General features: G+C 37.2%; 1 protein-coding gene and 2 long non-coding RNA genes across 3 annotated transcripts; 1 reads left to right on the forward strand and 2 right to left on the reverse strand.

Moving 5' to 3' along the window:
* Window positions 1-1,493: 1,493 nt before the first annotated feature.
* Window positions 1,494-10,553, forward strand: LOC133703302 (probable LRR receptor-like serine/threonine-protein kinase At1g53440). The gene is made up of 24 exons (XM_062127767.1): window positions 1,494-1,850; window positions 3,268-3,442; window positions 3,734-3,805; window positions 4,396-4,467; window positions 4,556-4,627; window positions 4,708-4,779; window positions 4,989-5,060; window positions 5,143-5,214; window positions 5,330-5,401; window positions 5,528-5,599; window positions 5,706-5,777; window positions 6,426-6,497; window positions 6,609-6,674; window positions 6,804-6,863; window positions 6,947-6,985; window positions 7,065-7,114; window positions 7,227-7,594; window positions 7,781-7,979; window positions 8,080-8,220; window positions 8,326-8,444; window positions 8,573-8,783; window positions 8,875-9,112; window positions 9,371-9,521; window positions 9,957-10,553. Exons 1-24 carry the CDS (start codon window positions 1,721-1,723, stop codon window positions 10,335-10,337), a joined length of 3,048 nt encoding a protein of 1,015 aa, XP_061983751.1. The 5' UTR covers window positions 1,494-1,720; the 3' UTR covers window positions 10,338-10,553.
* A 326-nt stretch (window positions 10,554-10,879) lies between these two features.
* LOC133702568 (uncharacterized) lies at window positions 10,880-12,698 on the reverse strand. The gene is made up of 3 exons (XR_009843765.1): window positions 12,573-12,698; window positions 11,599-11,670; window positions 10,880-10,999 (listed from the first exon to the last, which is right to left on the reverse strand). It is a non-coding gene; the product is annotated as an uncharacterized LOC133702568 (long non-coding RNA).
* Window positions 12,699-17,890: 5,192 nt separating this feature from the next.
* On the reverse strand, window positions 17,891-19,831 carry LOC133702569 (uncharacterized). Its single transcript, XR_009843766.1, has 3 exons — window positions 19,731-19,831; window positions 18,914-18,985; window positions 17,891-18,314 (listed from the first exon to the last, which is right to left on the reverse strand). It is a non-coding gene; the product is annotated as an uncharacterized LOC133702569 (long non-coding RNA).
* Between the last annotated feature and the right edge of the window lie 3,902 nt (window positions 19,832-23,733).

The raw sequence follows: 23,733 nt of genomic DNA on the forward strand, positions 1-23,733 counted from the left end.
GGTTTAGGTTTGGATAAAAAAAAAAACTCAATTATACAGTTCTTTAAAAAAGATTTAAACCGAATTGAATGAAAAAAAAAAAACTGAATTTCTCTATTTAGTTTGGTTTTATATTTGTTAAAAAATAACAAGAATAATAGGATGTAGACATAGTTTTAAATCCTGACTCAACTTGGTGGATTGATCAGGGATTTAGAGCTGGTACTGGGCCGGTTGAAAAAAAACAAGAGAAGAAAAAACTTGATGTGATCCGGTGACCTGGTAAGATCCGGTTAAAAACCTGGTTATAATTTATTGAATTTTTTTTTAAAAATAATATCTTTTTAATTTTTTTTTTAAAATAAATTTAATAAACCGATTAAAACCTGAAATCCAGGCATCGGATGAGGTGAAGTCTAAAAACTATGGATGTAACTAACTGGTGGCGTGTAAAGGTTGACTGAATTTCTTCAATCTTATTTTTTTTTCTTTGGAGAAGCAGCAAATGTTGTTTCGTGGGGCACCCCCAGTTTGTATCAGCAGACATGTCAATGTATCCATCACCATAAGCCCAGACGTGTGTGCGTCCCCTCCCTGTGTGCCCCCAAAATCAACCCTCCGCTGCCTGGAAAAATCATCCTTGGTTGGCGGCGGCTGACACAGCGATGATGACTAACAGTGTATATGTTTTTTTGGGTAATTTTTATAGTTATAATTTAAAAAATAAAATTTTTTAAAAATATAGTCAAAGTGATTAGTTAAATTTAAATATATGTTTAGTAAAAATTATAGTTGAAATTTATGTGCAATAAAAAATTATATATAAAATATTTATGATTTGAAAATATTAAAAATATATTAATTTAAAATAAAAAAAAATAAATTTAATTTTTTTCAAAAAAACTGCTCCACAAAACCACAAAAATAACGTTTTAGACTTAATTTTTTTAAGTAGGTTTCAGAATATAAAATGTAATTTGATTTATTATCAAATATCTTACCGTATTTGAACACAAAAACTGGTAAAATACAAACACAGCAAAAGAACACAAAATCATGCCTGCCTTTTTCATTTCTATCACTTTTTGCAACTTTTTTTATTGGTAATAAACGCACGTTCTCTTTATTCAATTATTATTATTATTATGGTTCTTCTTTGATTTTTCGCAGGTGCCACCCAAGACTGCCCTCCTGTCACACGACATCCATCCCTATCCGAAACGACACTGTTGGCTTGGGCATGTTTTACCTTTACCAGCAGCGTTTTCGTTTTTTTTTTTTTTTCAAATTAGTACAATGAAAAATATAAATATCTTCAAAACTAGAAGAATTTAAAATATAATTTTTAAACGACTAGTTGTTGCGTTATTTGTTTGGAAGATATTTTTTTATTTTATTTTACTTGTTTAAGAAATATGGATTTTCTAAACTAACATACTTTTGACTACGGTGACCCTTTCTCATCTCATGCAAGCGACAACACTTTCCAAAAAGAAACCAAAGCAAAGTATATCAAACCGAGGAACTTGTCATCTTTAAATTCCCAACCCCTTTTCTGATCTTTCCCTCCACCAACTCCACCCTCTTTCTTCTCTCCAAAACAAGACCACAGACATTGTTTCTGTTGTTGCTGAACTGTTTGTCATTTTTCTGTTCGTTGATCATCACTTCCATCAGTTTTGTTTTAGATATTAATTACCATACAAAGAGAAAGGGTGACTCTGTTCTGCATGCTTCAAACATGGCGTTTGTTCAATCACTGTCAAAGAATGTCTCCGTTTTTGTTCTCGGCCTTGTGTTATTGAATTGCTTTTCTGTGGATAAATTTGGATCTCATGCTCAAGTCGCTTCACTCTTGCCAGAAGATGAAGGTAACTAACTGCACGTAATTCCATAATCTTCACTAAAGTTTTGGTCATCAATTCACAAAACTTGGCAAAATAAATGATTTTTGCGCTTTCTGGGTTTTCTTCGTGTAGTGGATAAGTGTTTCTTTTTATATTATTATTATTTCATATTTGTCGAGATACGTGCGTGCTCTACGTTGAAAAGTAGGGAGGAAACTGCTGTTTTGAATTTCATAATGTTTCGTTTTTCTTTGAAAACCCTTCGTTATCTCTCTTCGTCTCAAATTATAAGTTTTTTCAGATTAACGTGGGAAATTTATTTCATGAATGGAGTAGCTAGAGAAAAAGGAAAGGGATTCGGTTTCTGGGCAGTAATTTTTTTTCCCTATGTTTTGAGCAATTTCTGATTATAAATCTTCTGTGTGGTTAGAATCAGATGAGGATATATTTTAAGTTTTGGGTTCAGAGCTTTTGTTGCAGGATTTGAGTTTTTTTATAATTCTTAGGAGACTTTTCTTGCTTTATGTTCGACGTGACATTTTTGTTATGCATGTTCATCTTATCTAGTAGGCTCTATTAATGCTTGACGTAGCATCTCTTCAACACGGCTTTAATTTATGTTGGAAGGTTCCTGCCTCCTCACAGACATGTCTGTTACCTTCTTGTTCTTTAACTGATATTATTTATTTTAGGCTGCAGTAGGTAATGCTCACATGTGGAGTTCTTTCTAAATCTGCATAGTATCGTTACTTCTTACGTGAGCAAAGATTTGCAGAGCAAAGCTCTTGGTGGCACTTGAAACAAAATTTGGTTTCTAGTATAGATTGCTAAAATGTCTAAAAACTGAGTGAAAATCGATTTTTAATTGTTGCAGTCGCTAATCATCATATATGAACAGCAACATGTGAAGATTATTACGTGTGTGATTTGTTTATTTATGTCTTGGAATATCAACAGTGTCGACAGTTTGACATTAGAGTGAATGGATGATCAGGGAACAAATCTTTGACCATCTTGCCCACCGTTTATATCATGGTCAAAGTTGGATTCGTCAGAGTTTGTAGTTTCGATTTTCGTAGAAAATAAAATTAATAAAATAAAAGGAAACAGAGAGTTTAATTTGACCATGTCTGTGTGATATATATATTTTAAAGACGGGTTCGCAAGGTATGTAAAGGTGGTACGTTATGTGGCTGTCTTCGTTAAAAATATATATTTTTTTGTTTTTATTTTTATTTTAATATGTTAATATTAGAAATAAATTTTTTTTTAAAAAAATTATTTTAATATATTTTCAAACGTAAAACAATCACTTTCTACCTAAAGAAAAGCCATGTATTCACATGAGAAATTATAATTTGTTTTAGTGGTAAATGTTGACATTATTAGAAGCATTTTCCGATGTTGTTTAACATGTATTTTATGCTAACTGATGCAACAGTGCAAATCCTTAAAACAATATCCAGCAAATTGCAAAACAGCAACTGGACCATCGATCGGACTTCTTGCGGTAGCGCACAGTGGAACCTGACCATCGTCGGCGGTGACAAAATTCAAAGCCAAGTTACATGTGACTGTACATTTAATAGTAGCACCGTCTGTCATGTCATCAGCTTGTACGTGCTTGTTTCCTTGTATCCCACTTTTTAATTTCTTCGGATATAGTAAGGTTAGAGATGGTCATGTCTCAACCAATGCTTTGATTGGTAGAATAAAATTGAAGCAAAGCTTAATGGGTGACTTTTATCTTGAATTTGGTACTGATCCAATTTTTTATGAACACTGTATTAGTTGTTAGACCTCAGCGAATGGTCAGTTCCGCAGTGTTGTATATATGAAGGGTTGTCACCTTTTACCTCTTCTTTTCTCTATAATCAACTCTCTCTTTTTTCTTTTTTCTCTTGCAGCAAGCTGAAGGGTTATAATTTGACTGGAGTTTTACCATCGGAATTTCGGAATCTTACTCATCTGCGTGAAATGTGAGTGACGACATGTGCATATTTCTTGTTAATTAATCAAGTTTACTGTCAGACGATTTCTATATGGGTTTCTTTTCTTGCATTTCTTGATACACCATGTTCTTTATAGATGAATTTGATTGGTTTACTTATGATCCCAGCGAATAACTTTTTTCTTTCCCGTCATGTTTGACATATTAATGGGCTATCAATGTGCAAGTTTAAAGTTCTGTGCAGGATACAAAGGTTAAATTTCAAATTCTCCATGGTTACACTAGCTTAGTTGATAAACTCCTGTCCTTTTCTCTTTTGTTTTTTCATGTGATTTAGTTGCTAAAGAGCATATCCGGATTGACCACACTGTAATAACAACAGCATATCCCTATTCAGTTTGGTACACGTTTACATGTGAAATACTTTCCAAATTTCTGGTGCGTCTTTTCTCAAACCAATTGTCTTGCTCACATCTTAGTAGATTTTTTGGTTTTAGAACTCATTTTAGCAGTATTTTGTTAGTAAAGCAACGTGGTTTATAGAGGACTGCCATTCTTCTTACTCTATAAGAAATTGAATTTTTCAACGACCGAGATGAATCATCTTTCATTGTACAGTGATCTCACTCGCAATTATATAAATGGATCGATCCCTGCAAGCCTTGCTGAGCTCCCCAACCTTCAGACTTTGTAAGTTTGTTTGTGCATTTGAATATCTGAGGGAGTTTTCAATGGCAATATGGCCATTCATGAATAAAAACCTTTTTCTACACCTTAGGTCTCTTCTGGCAAACCGTATCACTGGTTCGATTCCTCGGGAATTTGGCAGCATGGCAACACTGGAGTCACTGTAAGTCACGAAACAAAGCTCTCAACTTGTCAAGTAAATGAAATCCTGAGTTACAAAAAAACATGAATTGCATCTTGCAGGGTCTTGGAGGATAATCTGCTAGGAGGGTCTCTTCATCCAGACCTCGGAAATTTGAGAAGCTTGAAGAGACTGTAAGATACATGCCTTTATCTTCTATCTGATTTTATTTTATTGTGCAGCATTTGCCATTTTACCATATATTGTAGTTATACCATAACCATTGTCTAGTAAATGTGTGCGTATCAACTACATGATTTCACTCTTTTTATGTGTGGTGCCGCTATTCGATACTCATTTGGAGAGAGATATTTGTAGCTTACTATTGTTTTTACCTCTGCAGTCTTCTTTCCGCGAACAATTTTACAGGAACGATACCAGATACGTTTGGCAATTTAAAGAATTTAACTGATTTGTAAGTGTGGGACTCGATTTTCTTTTAATATTAATCAGTTTTTTTGAGCTAAAGTATTCATTTGTATCATACGCTGCTGCAGTCGGATAGATGGAAGTGAACTGTCGGGGAAGATACCTAACTTTATTGGGAACTGGACCAACATTGAGAGATTGTGAGTATTTACTTCGTTCCATTTATCTATTCCTGTTGACCTACAGCACAAGCTAAATGGGATTCCATTTTCCTTTACCTTCTGTATTCCTAACAATTGTATATTTCTTTTGCAGGGATTTGCAAGGAACATCCATGGAGGGCCCTATTCCCTCTACCATTTCACTTTTAAAGAAATTAGAAGAATTGTGAGCAGAAGTTCCTTATCTTGCAGCTTCACATTCAGTCTTAAATGTTTTGCCTTGTTGCTTTTGGGTAAGCTAGCCTATATATGAAAAAACTGATTTTTTTTTTCCGTTGTCTTGTTTTTTCAGGAGAATATCCGATTTGAATGGATCAAGTTCAACTTTCCCTGATCTGCAAGATATGAAAAACATGACAACACTGTGAGTTGAATGAGACTGATCAAATATATTGTTTAAGCCTTTCTAATTGTTTCTGCATTCCTCTGACAGCAACGAATTAGGAATTGACAATATCTTTCTTTCTCAGGATTCTGAGAAGTTGCTCATTGAATGGTACAATCCCAGAATACATTGGAGATATGGCATCGCTGGATACTCTGTTAGTTTCTCAATCAGCTACCTTTTGGCAATGCTTAATTTCATGAATTTTATTTGCTTCATATAATGTTATTTTGATTCAAAAGAACAAGAGGTGGCAGGTGATTGATATCACTTTATTCTACTATTTGGCTTCGTTTAAAGTAAGAAAAAACAAGTTGAGGGAGAAAAGCTGTAGGAATAAGTCCATTCCTTGGTTGAACAAGGATTTTTTCCCAATTGTTTAGTAACTAACCACGAACCTCCAGCCTTTTCCTCTGGCAAAACTGGGGAAATTTAGCATCTCATTTTCCCGTATTTTAGATTCTCACCGAGCATGCGTATGCATCATATGAGAAGCTATGGGCACGCGCTGCATATAGCAATTCAAGTTGCATATGTGTGTTAGAGATTCATATAGGGCTACAAATCCTCCGTATCTGGTCTGTGAGAATGAACTATACCTGCAATATAGTCTGCATTATTCGATATATAATCATGTTCAGAGAAGCCATGCTGCAGAGGATGTAATAGTTACTTGAATATTATCAGTCTGACAAAAGGGACCGGGCCAATATTTTGCGAATTAGATTGCGTTGTGTTTTTATTTCCCAGAGCTAATTTTATCTTTTTCATGTGATTTCATTAATTTGTATATATTACATTGCAGAGATTTGAGCTTCAACAAGTTCACAGGCCAAATTCCTGTTTCATTAGAGAGCTTGGCAAAACTACGATTTATGTAAGACAATAAATGCATCGAATAAACATGCTGAAGTGCACGGTATCTAAATTTTTAATATATACCTCGTATTGACTGCTTGCTGGTTCATTGCCTGTTTAATTTGGGTAGGTTTCTGAATAACAACTTGCTAACTGGAGAAGTGCCTGGTTGGATATTGAACAGCAAGAACGAATTGTGAGTCTATATATCATGAAGTTAACATTAATTATTATTTTTTTGATGTTTCTCCAGACAATAAATACACCAATCTTTATTCTTATCAATTAACAACTACATTACTTATGCCATGAAAATTTGTTTCAGGGATTTATCTTACAACAATTTTACTGGGTCAACTCAGTCAAGTTGTCAACAGCTATCAGTGTAGGCATTATTTTTGCTCTTTACTTGTTTTCTCCTCATTTGTCTTCTTTTGATTGCTAACTTTTAATTTCAAAATTCAACAGGAACTTAGTTTCTAGTCATGTAACAACTGGGAATAACACGTAAGTTCCTTATTCACTAAGATGCCTTGTGAAAAATCTGGAAATTTGAATGACTGACTACTTTAATTCTTGTGTGCAGGATTTCTTGGTGCCTGAACAAGGACCTTGTTTGTTCAAGAAAACCAGAACGTAAGTATGAAAAAACTGTACACTGATGTTTGATGATAAAGTAATTGCATAAATACAGAATCCTTGTTGTCCTACGGAAGGCGCCTTATGATATTGATCCTTTGTTCTGCAGACCATTCCCTGTTCATAAACTGTGGAGGGAACAGTATGACTGTTGGCGATAATGAATATGAAGAAGACGCAACTTCAGGGGGGGCAGCTGAATTTGTTTCTTTATCAGAGAGATGGGGTTATAGCAGTACCGGTACTTACATGAACAATGATGGAGCTGGTTACAAAGCTGAAAATTCTTTTGGTCTGAATGTCACCGGTGAAGGGTTTTACCAAACTGCCCGCCTTGCTCCTCAATCACTCAAGTACTATGCCCTGTGTATGAGGGCGGGGAGCTACAAAGTGAAGCTCCACTTTGCGGAAATTATGTATTCTAATGACTCTACATTTAGCAGCCTTGGGAGGCGCATATTCGATATATCAATTCAAGTGAGTAAAATGATTTCCAAATTAGCATGTTCATTTAGGATTTTGCTTTTTATCAATGATGGTAGTTTCTAAAAACCCTCATTAGGCCTACCGTGTGCTTTGGACCTTTTCAAGTTTTCATCCATATAAAAGGGTGGCAACGCTGTTTAAAACCTGTAAAGTTATATTCAGAACTTCTTCTTGCAGGGAGATGTAGTTAGGAAGGATTTCAATATTATGGAGAAAGCTGGAGGAGTTGGCATTGGCATCGCAGAGGAATTTGATAGTATAATTGTTAATGGTAGCACACTGGAGATAGGCTTATACTGGTCAGGAAAAGGTACTACTGCCGTTCCTGACAGAGGTGTCTATGGACCTCTCATATCCGCCATTACTGTGACTCCAAGTAAGTCATGACAAAATCAAGGATTCTTTGTTGCCCCTCAATGGACGTTTCCTTTAAGTTTATCCTCACATCGTCATTTAATTTATTTCTCTCTTTGTAGACTTTAAGGTGGATAATGGTGACGGATTATCAGTTGGAGCTATTATCGGCATTGTAGCTGCTTCATGTGTTCTTGCTGCATTGGCTTTGCTTGTTCTCTGGAGGAAAGGTTACTTGGGAGGGAAGTACCATGAAGACAAAGGTAAGATTAATCGCACAAGAAGTATTTATCTCGTTTGATGGTGTGCATGCTGTAGCACTTTTCACTAGCTTTGTCTTGCTGATTTTGAGATTCTGCTTATCACAGATCTTCGTGCTCTAGATCTCCAAACCGGTTATTTCAGCTTAAGGCAAATTAAGAATGCTACCAATAATTTCGACCCTGCCAATAAGATAGGTGAAGGGGGATTTGGTCCAGTTTACAAGGTATTTAAATTTATTATTTACTGTGGTTATGTGCTGAAAACGTGTTCCACCATACATAAAAAAGTCTCTGATAAAATGGAAGTACTATCTCTTAAAATATTCTGAAATTTCAGCCTGTTTTATTTCAGGGTGTTTTGTCCGATGGCACTATAATTGCTGTTAAGCAGTTATCATCCAAATCGAAACAAGGAAATCGCGAATTTGTGAATGAGATAGGCATGATATCTGCCTTGCAACATCCTCATCTCGTGAAGCTGTATGGTTGCTGTATTGAAGGAAACCAGTTGCTGGTAGTATATGAATACTTGGAAAACAACAGTCTTGCTCGGGCACTTTTCGGTAATTGCTTGACCAACTCCTTAATGTATCAGTTCATATAGTCCATAGAATGAGAATGAGATTGAATCACCCTCTGTATCCTCTCTATTAGGTCGTGATGAACACCAGATTAAAATGGACTGGCAGACAAGAAAGAAGATATTGTTGGGTATTGCAAAGGGATTAGCTTATCTTCATGAAGAGTCAAGGCTGAAAATCGTACACAGAGACATAAAGGCAACTAATGTCCTGCTTGACAAGGATCTAAATGCCAAGATATCTGACTTTGGTTTAGCTAAGCTTGATGAAGAAGAAAACACTCATATTAGCACGCGGATTGCTGGCACAATGTGAGTTCTCTCTCCCTTTTTCTCTCAGTTTAATTTCTTTGAGATGTGGTAAAAGGATAATCTAGCAACTTCTTCTTTTGTAATGATGCTTTAAAACAAGACGGATATTAATTGGAGATATTGTCAAATGCATACAATGATTATCAACGATGGTTTTCCTTGTATATGATAATATGATTAAACATTGAACAGTACATGCAAATTTGTGCCTCTTCATGGCAAACACTTACTGTTCTGGTTCACTCTAATTCTCTTCAGAGGCTACATGGCTCCAGAATATGCAATGAGGGGTTACCTGACAGATAAAGCTGATGTTTACAGCTTTGGAGTTGTTGTCTTAGAAATTGTCAGCGGGAAGAGCAACACAAATTACAGGCCAAAGGAGGAGTTTGTTTATCTTCTTGATTGGGTAACATATATCTTTTCCTTTCAGAATGTTGTCTGCGCATCTTACATTTACATTGACTTCCAACAAGAGTTACTGTCGACTGATGGAAAATCTATATTTTGTTTGCATTTATTGATGTCTCCAGTGAAGATCTATCATATCAAAGTTGTTTATAAAGGAAATAAGTATGCATATTACCCTCAAAATAACTCACTGAGGTTGAAAATTGTATTGTGTCTGAAATTGCAGAGATGATTTTTAATGTAATCATAGAAAAGGGCATGCCTGCCCAGGAAATTGCTTAGCTTTCCGGAAGTTTTAAACTGGGAATCCTTCCTCAATCATTTCTTTCCATATCTGTTCCCTTCTAACTATCTCTTGGGTCCATGTAATGCTGTAGGAAAACTATTCTTGATTAAAAAGCGTGAATGCTAACTGCTTGCTTTCATACTGTAGGCCTATGTCCTGCAAGAGCAAGGCAACCTTCTTGAGCTAGTGGATCCAAACCTTGGTTCAAACTACTCGGAAGAGGAAGCAATGAGGATGCTTAACTTGGCTCTCCTGTGCACCAACCCATCCCCCAGTTTGAGACCATTGATGTCCTCCGCAGTGAGTATGATTGAAGGTCAAATTCCAGTCCAAGCTCCGATAGTCAAGCGTGGCACCATGAACGAGGAGGCAAGGTTCAAAGCCTTTGAGCTTCTCTCACAAGATAGCCAACCACACGTCTCAAATACCTCTCAAAGCAGTCAGGCACAGAAAAGCATATCAATGGATGGACCGTGGATGGATTCGGAGATTTCTACCCAAAGTATGGATGAGATGAGGGGAAATTGATGAAATAGTCCCTTCTCTTTTTGGCTAATATTCCTCTGATTTTGTAATAGGATTGCTGAGAAATCAAGAAATAGGTTGGTTCTTTTGTAAAAATTCACGTTTGAGAGCTTGTATTCCGCATTGCTAGTACTTTTCACATAGAAATATATGGATGTAATATATATTTTATAATTTTATGCAGCCTCATAAGTGTTGAACATGAGGTCTATTGGGTTTGATCACTGAAACGTACACTCCATAAAAATCTTTCTGGTGAAGTATAACATTTGCTATGTCACGACCCGAATCCCGGATCCATAACCAGCAACACAGGAGCGGTGCCGGAAGGACACCCCGCCTGCGCTAAGCCTCAAAACGGACATATCAAAAGAATAATTTATTCAAAAATACGCAGCATTTCATAATCTTCAGAAATATTATATTATTCAAAACTGATGAAACCAAAAGATAGTTTAAAACTCCTCATCATTAATTAAAACAAAAACAATAATCCGTAATACTTTTTACATTGTCAAAAATCCAAACCTAATTAAAATAAGGTAATAGTGGAGCGCCTAAGACATCGAATCAAATAGCCTTGAAAGATAAGCAAGGCATACCAACCCAAAACTGAAGAAGCAGGAACACTCAACAAGGTTCACCTGCTATCAGAAACTAAGAACCTGAAATAATATTAAGAATGAGGGGTGAGTTCAACCAACTCAGTGAGGGAATAATAATTAATATACATTTTAGATATTCTTGTTATTAATAGTTCGCAAGATCATTTATCTTGATATACATATAAATATACATACTAAACATATCATCATATCGTAATGGACTACATGTCAGAGATCAGATGACACCCGAAGGTGACCAGATGACACACGAAGGTGACCAGATGACACTCAAAAGTGACCAGATGACACATGAAGGTGACCACTGTGGGATGATCAGTCACCACATGCTGATGCCTCTCTCACCAGCTAGGTATACAGAATACTATGTGCACACAGGCTAACTACTCTCCGTTAGTATGGAGTTACTGACAAGTCCCATATCAAGGCATAATAGATATTCACATAATCATCAAAGAAACGTATATCATATCAAATAGAATTTGCTTTGACAGATTGCGAGTGCAAATTCAAGAATAAATGAGTACTCGGAAAATAAGCAACATATAAAATTATTCAAGAAATTAACGAGTTGTACTCATTGTATAATCAAGATACATATTTACTTATCATATATACATATTAAAGATTATCCCACTCACCCGAAAAATATAGAACTAAAAGGAATGTCAGATGAAAGACCCGAAAAACCTATTGAGGATCGTTAGGAGAACCTACAATAAATATATGAAATATACTCAAAAGAAACTCAAAGCAACACAAATAAAAGATTCCAATGCATAAATGAACACCAGGTTTAGTCTCCTAGGTTTAGGGACTAAAACAACAATTATCCAAAACAGGGATCAAAACGTAATTTTACCAAAACTGGACCAAACTGTAAATACATAACCATACTGAAATTTATCCATAATTCATCCTTATCTTTGTCCAGAATCTTGAATTATGCCCCAAGATCCAAACTGTGATTTTATCAAAATTTTAGGGGTCAAATCGTAATTTGTCAAATTGGAGGACCAAACTGAAAATATCATATATTCCTAATTATACTGGAATTTTGCCCTTAAATCATCCTCAGTTCTGTTCAGAACCTCAATTTATGCCCCAGGGACCAATCTGCAATATTTTCAAAGTTTGGAGACTAAACTGTAATTTTCATAATTTGAGGGACCAAACTAAAAATATTCCAAATCAATTATCAAACTGAGATTAATCATCCTTAATCTCATAATAACACTGTCCAGAACTCAAAATACATTTAGGGGTCAAATTATAATTTTCCCAAGGTTTAGGGACTAAACTGTAATTTTCATAAATTGAGGGACCAAATTGGATTTTCATCATCTTCAACCTCAAACCCAGAATTTCATAGATTACCTACTGTCATCTCCTGATTTCTAACACAATTTCACTATTCAAATAAAATCATAACTCAAAATCATCATCTTTACCTCCAATCTCTCACAATCAACTACTTAACCAATTACCCACAACAATCAACTCATAACCTTCCAATTAATTCATCAATCAAACTCAAAACACAATATTCAAAACCCTAACATTTATCAAAACAAAACTTAAAGCTTAAAGAACACATATTTATACATAATCTTACCTTTAAACTTATTTCCTCCAATTCTCTTCTCCTTTCCTTATCTTTCCCTCTTTTCTCTTCTTCTTCCTCCCCTTTTCTTCTCTTCTCCCGTCAGTTTTCACTCTTAAAACACAGCTCTCCTCTTCTATTTTCTTTTCCATTTATATTTATCAACTCTTTTTTCAATTATTACAATACCCCTTATTCATTTATACTCATTTTTTAGCCTTTAAGGGCTTTATTGCCTTTTACCTACTCATTTAATTACAAAACATCACAATCTCCCCACCTTATAAAAGTTTCGTCCTTGAAACTTAAACTTTAAGAAACGAAGTCTTACCATCAAGTTCAAACAAGAATGGATACTTGTTGAGCATTTCCTCCTCAAGCTCCCACGTCGCTTCTTCACGTGGGTGTCCGCTCCACACAACCTTAACCGATGCGATATCCTTCGATCGAAGTTTTCTAACTTGTCGATCCACTATTTTTATTGGTTGAACTTCATATGTCATATCTTTCCTCAGCTCAACCGGTTGAACTTCCAGAACATGAGATGGATCAGACAAATACTTCCTCAACATCGAAACATGGAACACTGGATGTATAGAGGATAGATTAGGTGGTAAGGCAAGCGGATATGCCACTACCCCTACTCTTTCCAAGATCTCAAAGGGCCCTATAAACCTAGGACTCAACTTTCCTTTCTTCCCAAATCTGAATATCCCTTTAGTCGGGGAGACTTTTAGGAACACGTTGTCACCCACTGAAAATTCTAGATTACGCCTTCTCTTATCCACATAATTATTTTGCCTACTCTGAGCTGTTTGAAGCTTATCTCGGATCACCTTAATCTTATCCGAAGTAATCTGTATTAACTCGGGACCCATTAATCTCCTCTCACCAACCTCATACCAACATACAGGTGATCTACACTTCCGGCCATACAAGGCCTCATATGGGGCCATATCAATGCTCGCTTGATAACTATTATTATATGCAAACTCCACTAAAGATAAGTACTTGCTCCATCCGACACCAAAGTCAATCACACAAGCTCTTAACATATCCTCCAAAATTTGTATAGTCCTCTCAGATTATCCATCTGTCTGAGGATGAAAAGCAGTACTTAACTGAACATTAGTCCCCAAAGCTTCCTGAAACTTCACCCAAAACCGAGAAGTGAATTGTGGACCTCTGTCGGACACAATTTAGATTGGCACACCATGCAACCTTACGATCTCATTAATATAGATTTCTGCCAGTTTTGCAAACCCATATGTCACCTTTACTGGCAAGAAATGAGCTGACTTGGTCAAACGATCAACTACCACCCAAACCGAATCATAACCCTCTTGACTCTGAGGCAAACTTGACACAAAGTCCATGGTGATCCTCTCTCATTTCCATTCAGGAATTAACAATGGTTGCAAAAGCCCTGGTGGTTTCTGATGCTCACCTTTAACCCTCTGACAGGTCAAGCATCGAGATACAAATTCAGCAATGTCCCTCTTCATGCCATTCCACCAGTAACACTCTCTCAAGTCTTTATACATCTTGTTAGAACCAGGATGTATAGTATAGGCAGTTTGATGTGCTTCTGTCATCACATCTCTTTTCAAATCATCCACCTCAGGCACACATAACCTGGAACCAAATCTCAACACACCATCTTCATGGATAACAAAACCCGAAGCTCTCCCTGACTCCAACTCATCTCGAATCTTGCAAAGTCGCTCATCCTTCATTTGAGCTACTTTAATCCGGTCTACCAAGTCTGACTTAGCCTGAAAGTGAGCCAACAATGCTCCCGATTCACAAATCTCAAAACTGACCCTCTCATCTAACAATCCGTGTAACTCTTTAATCAAGGGTCTCCTCACCTCCTGAATATGAGCCAAACTACCCATAGATTTTCTGCTTAAGGCATCGGCAACAACATTTGCCTTGCCCGGGTGATATTGAATCGTGCAATCATAATCACTTAACAATTCCATCCACCTTCTCTGTCTCAAATTCAGATCCTTCTGTTGGAAGATATATTGAAGACTCTTATGATCTGAAAATATCTCACATGTCTCCCCATACAAGTAGTGTCTCCAAATCTTAAGGGCAAACACTACCGCAACCATCTCTAAATCATGTGTGGGGTAATTTTGCTCATGTTTCTTCAACTTTCTCGAGGCATAAGCAATCACATTACCATTCTGCATCAAAACACAACCCAAACCAATCATGGATGCATCACAGTACACAATAAAACCGCCAGACCCTGAAGGTACCGTCAAAATTAGAGCCGTAATTAACCTTTCTTTTAACTCCATGAAACTCTTCTCACATTCTTCTGACCATTGAAACTTGACACTTTTCTGTGTCAACTTTGTCAACGGAGCAGCGATTCGGGAAAAATTCTCCATGAATCTTCTGTAATATCCTGTTAAACCCAATAAACTCCTAATCTCAGATACTGTAACTGGTCTAGGCCACTGCTTAACTGCCTCCACTTTCTGTGGATCAACCTCTATCCTATTTTTGGACACCACATGTCCCAAAAACCCAACACTCCCTAACCAGAACTCTCTCTTTGAGAACTTTCCATACAATTGATGATCTCTTAGAGTTTGAAGCACCAATCTCAAATGCCCTTCATGTTCTTCTTCACTTCTTGAATACACCAAGATGTCATCAATGAACACAATAACAAACTTATCAATAAACAGCCTAAAAACTCTGTTCATCATGTCCATAAAAGCGGCAGGTGCATTCGTTAACCCAAAAGACAACACTAGGAACTTGTAATGCCCATAACGAGTCCTAAAGGCAGTTTTAGGAATATCCTCATTCCTAATCCTCAACTGGTGATACCCTGATCGCAAATCAATCTTTGAGAAACATTGAGCTCCTTGTAATTGATCAAAAAGATCATCAATGCGAGGGAGTGGGTATCTATTCTTAACAGTGACCTTGTTCAACTGTCTATAGTCTATACACATCCTCATTGATCCATCCTTCTTCTTTACAAATAACACAGGTGCTCCCCACGGAGACACACTCGGACGAATAAACCCCTTATCTAACAAATCTTGAATCTACTCCTTTAACTCTTTTAATTCTGCTGGCGCCATCCTGTAAGGTGCCATAGAGATTGGTTTTGTTCCTGAAACTAGATCAATACAGAATTTGATTTCCCTATTGGGAGGTAGTCCAGGTAAGTCATCGGGAAAAACATCGATGAATTCCTTAACTATCGAAACTTGTTCCATCCTTGGGACCTCCATGTTCACATCATGCACATAAGCCAAAAACCCTTGCATACCCTTTCGTACCATCCTTCTCGTGATGGCTGAGAGAATACTAGATGGAGATGATAACCCATCTCCATGAAAAGCAAACTCCGTCTCCTCATCAGGCTTGAAAACCACTGTCTTATTCCAACAATCAACTGAGGCATGATGCCTTGATAACCAATCCATACCTAGTATCACATCAAAACCTACTATTTCTAAAATTACCAAATCGCCTAATAGGTTTCTACCTTGCACTTGAACCTCACAATCAACACAAACATATTCCCCAAACATAACCTCATCCGAAGGGGTAGCCACACACAAAGGACTCTCTAACAAAATGGGTTGTTTAGTAAACCTTAAAGCAAAATATGACGACAAGAAAGAATGAGTTGCCCCCGTATCAAATAACACTCTAGCCTCGAAGGAACATATTAAGAGTATACCTGAGACAACAGTATTGGATGTCTGGGCATCCTGCTGAGTAATGGAAAAAACTCGTGCCTGTCTCTGACTTGTTCGCGCAAAACCTCTACCACCTACTCCATGGCCCCGCTGGCCACGCCCACCAGCTCCATGACCACCCTGAAACACAGAATGGCTAGCTGATTGAGTCTGAGTTGGAGATGTAATTGGTATAGAAGCACCAGGCTTGGACCACCGCTTGTTTGGGCAATCCCTCAATAAGTGATCAGTCTGCCCGCAACCGAAACAAGCTCCTGTCTGCCTATAACAGACTGTGTCATAATGCCTAGACCCACAAGACTGACATTGAGGCCTCCCATCCGAACCTTGTGGTGTTAACTGAATAATACGACTCTGAGTCGGACCAGCTCCACTCATGCTATGTCTACTGTTTCCCCTGACAGTAGACCTCGACAAGAAATTCCTTGACTGATTTAATTGGCCCTGCCGGCCTCCATGTCCCCTGTTAGGACCTGTATCAGACCGCTGCTGAAAAGAGAACTGATTTGCCACTTTGAGCCTCTTGACCGAACCCACTGATAATTCATCCTCTAACTCTCGTGCCTCAATAGCTCGGGCACGATCCACTATGGCCGAGTACGTCTTAAACTCATGAGCCCCAATAACTTTGAATAAGTAGCTATTAAGACCCCGAACAAACCTCTTAATCTTCCTCTCCTCACTCGGTACCAAATACCCAGCAAATCTGGACAACCGCGTGAATTCCACTTCATACTCTGTCACAGTCAAGTCACCCTGAACCAGCTTCTCAAACTCATATGTTCTGGCTTCCCTCACACTTTCAGGTAGAAAACGTTCCAAAAACATCTCAAAAAATTCCTTCCACTCCATCGGTGGCGAACTAACTGCCCTTTCACCCCTCTTGGACTCATACTAGTTCACAGCCACCTCTTCTTCTAGCCTGAAAGATGCTAAAGTCACTGCACGATGATCCGTGCACCCCATGGCCTCACACCTACGCCATACTGCATCAAAAAACTGTTGTGGGTCCTCAGAGTTATCAACACCCTTAAATGTAGGAGGTGCCAGCTTAAGGAACTCTGACAATGGCACTTTCACCCCATGCACAATATGGGAAGTCGAAGATGCATTCTTATCCTTCTCCTTCTCTCTCTTAGTTAAAAGGTCAGCCAGGGTCTGCATGGCTTGTCCAATCTTATCCAACGCACTATCAGTATAAGACACCCTATCATGGGATTCCTGCTCCTGATTCTTACCAACATCCAGACCATAGTCTACCTCAAACTCAACCTCATCCTGAACTTCTACTTCCATTAGTTGAGGCGAAGGGGTTCTAACCCTCTTTTTACGCCTCTCCTTCCTAAGCTAAGCGATAGGAATGTCCTCTTGATCATTACCGACATAATCGGTATTAACTACATGTTTAGCTCTCGGTATATTTCCTAAAAGAATGCATTTATATATATGTATCAACATAACTATAAAGGAGTTTTAAGAACGACACACCAAACACTAGATTGGAGAATTATTAGAGGAATGATATCAAGACAAGATAGATCCTAAGCTCCACATATTACGAGGGTTTTAAATAAATAAATCAGATTACGAGGTTTTAATAAAAACCGGGCTCTGATACCACCTTTGTCACGACCCGAATCCCGGGTCCATGACCGGCAACACAGGAGCGGTGCCGGAAGGACACCCCGCCTGCGCTAAGCCTCAAAACGGACATATCAAAAGAATAATTTATTCAAAAATACGCAGCATTTCATAATCTTTAGAAATATTATATTATTCAAAACTGATGAAACCAAAAGATAGTTTAAAACTCCTCATCAGTAATTAAAACAAAAACAATAATCCATAATACTCATTGCATTGTCAAAAATCCAAACCTAATTAAAACAAGGTAATAGTGGAGCGCTTAAGACATCGAATCAAATAGCCTTGAAAGATAAGCAAGGCATACCAACCCAAAACTGAAGAAGCAGGAACACTCAACAAGGTTCACCTGCTATCAGAAACTAAGAACCTGAAATAATATTAAGAATGAGGGGTGAGTTCAACCAACTCAGTGAGGGAATAATAATTAATATACATTTTAGATATTCTTGTTATTAATAGTTCGCAAGATCATTTATCTTGATATACATATACATATACATACTAAACATATCATCATATCGTAATGGACTACATGTCAGAGATCAGATGACACCCAAAGGTGACCAGATGACACACGAAGGTGACCAGATGACACTCAAAAGTGACCAGATGACACATGAAGGTGACCACTGTGGGATGATCAGTCACCACAGGCTGATGCCTCTCTCACCAGCTAGGTATACAGAATACTATGTGCACACAGGCTAACTACTCTCCGTTAGCATGGAGTTACTAACAAGTCCCATATCAAGGCATAATAGATATTCACATAATCATCAAAGAAACGTATATCATATCAAATAGAATTTGCTTTGACAGATTGCGAGTGCAAATTCAAGAATAAATGAGTACTCGGAAAATAAGCAACATATATAATTATTCAAGAAATTAACGGGTTATACTCATTGTATAATCAAGATACATATTTACTTATCATATATGCATATTAAAGATTATCCCACTCACCCGGAAAATATAGAACTAAAAGGAATGTCAGATGAAAGACCCGTAAAACCTATTGAGGATCGTTAGGAGAACCTACAATAAATATATGAAATATACTCAAAAGCAACTCAAAGCAACACAAATAAAAGATTCCAATGCATAAATGAAAACCAGGTTTAGTCTCCTAGGTTTAGGGACTAAAACAACAATTATCCAAAACAGGGATCAAAACATAATTTTACCAAAACTGGACCAAACTGTAAATACATAACCATACTGAAATTTATCCATAATTCATCCTTATCTTTGTCCAGAATCTTGAATTATGCCCCAATATCCAAACTGTGATTTTATCAAAATTTTAGGGGTCAAATCGTAATTTGTCAAATTGGAGGACCAAACTGAAAATATCATATATTCCTAATTATATTGGAATTTTGCCCTTAAATCATCCTCAGTTCTGTTCAGAACCTCAATTTATACCTCAGGGACCAATCTGCAATATTTCCAAAGTTTGGAGACTAAACTGTAATTTTCATAATTTGAGGGAGCAAACTGAATTTTTGTCATCTTCAACCTCAAACCCAGAATTTCACAGATTACCTACTATCATCTCCTGATTTCTAACACAATTTCACCATTCAAATAAAATCATAACTCAAAATCATCATCTTTACATCCAATCTCTCACAATCAACTACTTAACCAATTACCCACAACAATCAACCCATAACCTTCCAATTAATTCATCAATCAAACTCAAAACACAATATTCAAAACCCTAACATTTATCAAAACAAAACTTAAAGCTTAAAGAAATATTTATACATAATCTTACCTTTAAACTTATTTCCTCCAATTCTCTTCTCCTTTCCTTATCTTTCCCTCTTTTCTCTTCTTCTTCCTCCCCTTTTCTTCTCTTCTCCCGTCAGTTTTCACTCTTGAAACACAGCTCTCCTCTTCTATTTTCTTTTCCATTTATATTTATCAACTCTTTTTTCAATTACTACAATACCCCTTATTCATTTATACTCATTTTTTAGCCTTTAAGGGCTTTATTGCCTTTTACCTACTCATTTAATTACAAAACATCACATGCTAAGTGCATGTTGGTGCTAAAATCGAGCAAACTATAACCACAGCATATTGAAAATTATTCTATGGACTCATGCCCCTAAAGTATAGGCTGTGGAGCAATGTTGAGTCACACTGCAGCTTATCCTGATATATAAAATTTGGTGTGAAAATTAACCAATCAAACCCCAGGTCCAGAGCCCCCACAATCCCAATGATTAATGCACCTACAGAACCAAATTCTCTAATCTTTTAGCACCCCAAGAAAACAACACCTGTTCAAGTTATCTTGCCATCCTATAAATTCTGTTCTGCAGTTAAAAATCCTGTACTACACCACAAAGCCTCTTATGTTATTTAACTCTTCAGAGTACCACGTTGTCTCTACCCAACTTGTGTCTTTGGCAATTGCTGCAATGAATGAATCAGAACTCCAAGAAAATTATCATGATGATGAGTTAATCTATGATAGGAATGAATTTCTTCGATTTGAATACAAGAGCTATGTGGATTCGCTGAGTCTCTGTGATGCACTAAAATGTTGCCTGCTGAAATTTGTCATAAATGGAGCTGACAAGGTGTTCATGGATAAAAAATTCTCGGAAAGAAGTTCATTTTATTGGGTTATTCCAGAAATGAAACACACAAAAATTTACATGGTTCGGCAACTTGCCTACTCCACGGAGCTATTAGTTTGTATTAATCAATCAAAGAAACAATACAAACAAGGAGGAGGAGAAAACTCTTCTCAACTCAACTCTACTCACTCAAGCTCTCTTTATTCTTCTGCTCTGTTCTCTCTGCAACTCTGTGTTTTCTCTATCTAACACAGCTCTTCACCGAGTACATATATATATACTAAGCTAGGAGTAAAGGGCATAAATCATGCCATGATTTATGCCACCGTTTATGCCTCCACTTTGTGCTAAGTGGGAGATGAGTTGTTCCCACTAACACATAGTGGAGGTGGGACATTGCTTGTCTCCACTTTACTAACAATCTCTTACTTGGAGACAAGCAGTGAAATTATCTTTTATCCTTGAAGACCAACTAAAGTTTTGCACAACTTCAGTTTATCAAGTATAACTCCTTTGGTCAACATGTCAGCTGGATTCTTACTTCCACAAACCTTTTCTAGCATTAGTTGCTCATCGTCTAGCAATTGTCGGATGAAGTGATATTTGATCTGAATGTGCTTAGTCCTGGAGTGAAATGCTGATTCTTGGCAAGGAAGATTGCACTCTGACTGTCGCTATACAGAGTTCCATTTCCATTCATCTTGCCCAATTCTTTTAGGAAGTTCTGTAGCCATACTATCTCTTTTGCAGATTCTGAAACTGCAACATATTCAACTTTTGTTGTTGAAAGAGCGACGATCTTTTGCAAGGTAGAACTCCAGGAAACAGCAGTACCTCCTAGAGTATATACATATACCTTTTCTAGCAGTAGTGCTCTTTCTGCTATCAACATCTCCTGCTAGATCAGCGTCTACAAAACCTTCAAGTTTCAAACCACCAGCTGTGAAACTGAGACAAGTTTCTGAGGAACCTTTTAAGTACCTCATGATCTATTTTACCGCCTCCCAATTCTACTTTCCAGGATTGCTCATATATCGGCTTACAACTCCCACTACATGGGCAATGTCTGATCTGGTACACACCATAGCACACATCAAAGAGCCGATAGCTGAGGCGTATGGAATCTTATCCATGTATCCACATTCTAGCTCAGTTTTTAGTAACTGGTCTTTGCTGAGCTTGAAATGATTCCCCAGAGGTGTACTTGTTGGTTTAGCATTATCTATACTAAACCTGCTGAGAACCTTCTTGACATACTCTGTTTGTGAAAGCTTTAGTATGCCTTTGTCTTTATCTCTAATGATTATCATGCCAAGTATTTGTTTAGCAGCTCCCAAATCCTTCATTTCAAACTGTTTTGACAACTGTTGTTGCAACTTGTCAATCTCCTCAATGCTGGATCCTGCAATTAACATATCATCCACATATAATAGTAGAATGATGTAGGATTTGTCAAAATGTTTAACATAGCAACAATGATCAGCCTGGCATCTTGTGTACCCTGAACTACACATGAAGTTGTCAAACTTCTTGTACCACTATCTTGGAGCTTGCTTCAAACCATATAGACTTTTCTTTAGCTTGTAGACTTGGCTCTCCTTTCCTTGTATTGCAAACCCCTTTGGTTATTGAACGTAAATGTCTTCCTCCAAGTCACCGTGAAGAAATGTTTTTACATCTAATTATTCAAGATGTAAATTTTTTGCAGCTACTATCCCCAGAACAACTCTGATTGTTATGAGCTTCATAACTGGAGAAAATATCTCAGAGTAGTCAATCCTTTTTTTTTTGTTGAAACCCTTTTACAACAAGTCTTGCCTTGAACCGTTTGCTTCCGTCATGCTCAGTCTTTACTCTGTAAACCCACTTGTTTTGCAAAGCCTTCTTTTCTTCAGATAGTGTGGTTAGCTCCCAAGTGTTGTTCTTCAACAACGAATCCATCTCATCCTTCATGGCTAACTCCCACTTGCTTGAGTTTCCATCTTGTAAGGATTCTTCATAAGTTAGCAGTTCACCACCATCTGTCAGTAATATATAATTCAATAGAAGTGTGAACCATTGTAGGGGCTTTACAGTCCTTGAAGACCTGCGAACATAAACAGTTGGTTCACTTGGCTCCGCATCTTCCTATGTAATAGTGGGTACAGATGTGCTTGAATCTTCTTGCAAAGGCTCTTGATTTTTGTTCTGCTCGATAACATCAGGAAGCCCTTCTAATCTTATGAATTCAGATTTTTATGGACTTATATCTGAATTAGTCATATCTGTTTCTACACTTGATTTGTCTTTATACATAACTTTCTCATTGGAGATCACGTTCCTGCTTCTGATAATCTTTCTATTCTGATCGTCCCAGAACCGAAACCTAAATTCTTCATCTTCATAGCCAATGAAGAAACATTTCTTGGATTTGGCATCAAGCTTGTTGCGAGCATCAGAATCTATGTGAACATATGAAATGCACCCAAAAACCTTCAGATGAGAGAGTCGTACCTCTTTTCCTCTTCATACTTCATCGGGTAGTCTGAATTCCAAAGGGATTGATGGACCACGGTTGATTAAGTAAATTGCAGTATGAACTGCGTTAGCCTAAAATGTTTGAGGTAATCCTGAATGCAACCTAATGCTTCTAGCTCGTTCATTGATGGTTCTGTTCATCCGTTCAGGAATGTCATTCTGTTGTGGTGTGCCTGGAACAGTCTTTTCCATTTTGATACCATTAACAGCGTAATACTCTTTGAAACCTCCATCAATGTATTCTCCTCCATTATCAGATCTTAAGCATTCCAGCTTCAAACCTGATTCAGTCTCAACCATAGCCTTCTATTTCTTAAATGTTTCAAACACATCAGATTTATTTTTTAGAAAGTAGACCCATACCTTCCTACTGAAATCGTCAATGAAAGTCACATAATATCGAGAACCTCCAAGAGATGCCACTAGAGAAGGTCCCCATAAATCTGTGTATACCAGTTCTAGCTTTCTTGGTCTTAAGGTCTTGCTAACCTTTAAGTCTTCTGTTTTCCAAGAATACAACTTTCACAAATATCAATATCAACATTTTTTTAACTCTGACAGCTTTCCCTTCAACTGAAGTATCTTCATCCTCTTTTGACTCATATGGTCGAGTCTACAGTGCCATAGTTATGCCTGATTTTCTGCTTCAGTAGAGGCAATAATATCTGCAAA

This window comes from Populus nigra, chromosome 9, assembly GCF_951802175.1.
Source record: "Populus nigra chromosome 9, ddPopNigr1.1, whole genome shotgun sequence".
In the NCBI taxonomy this organism is placed as follows: Eukaryota; Viridiplantae; Streptophyta; class Magnoliopsida; order Malpighiales; family Salicaceae; genus Populus; species Populus nigra.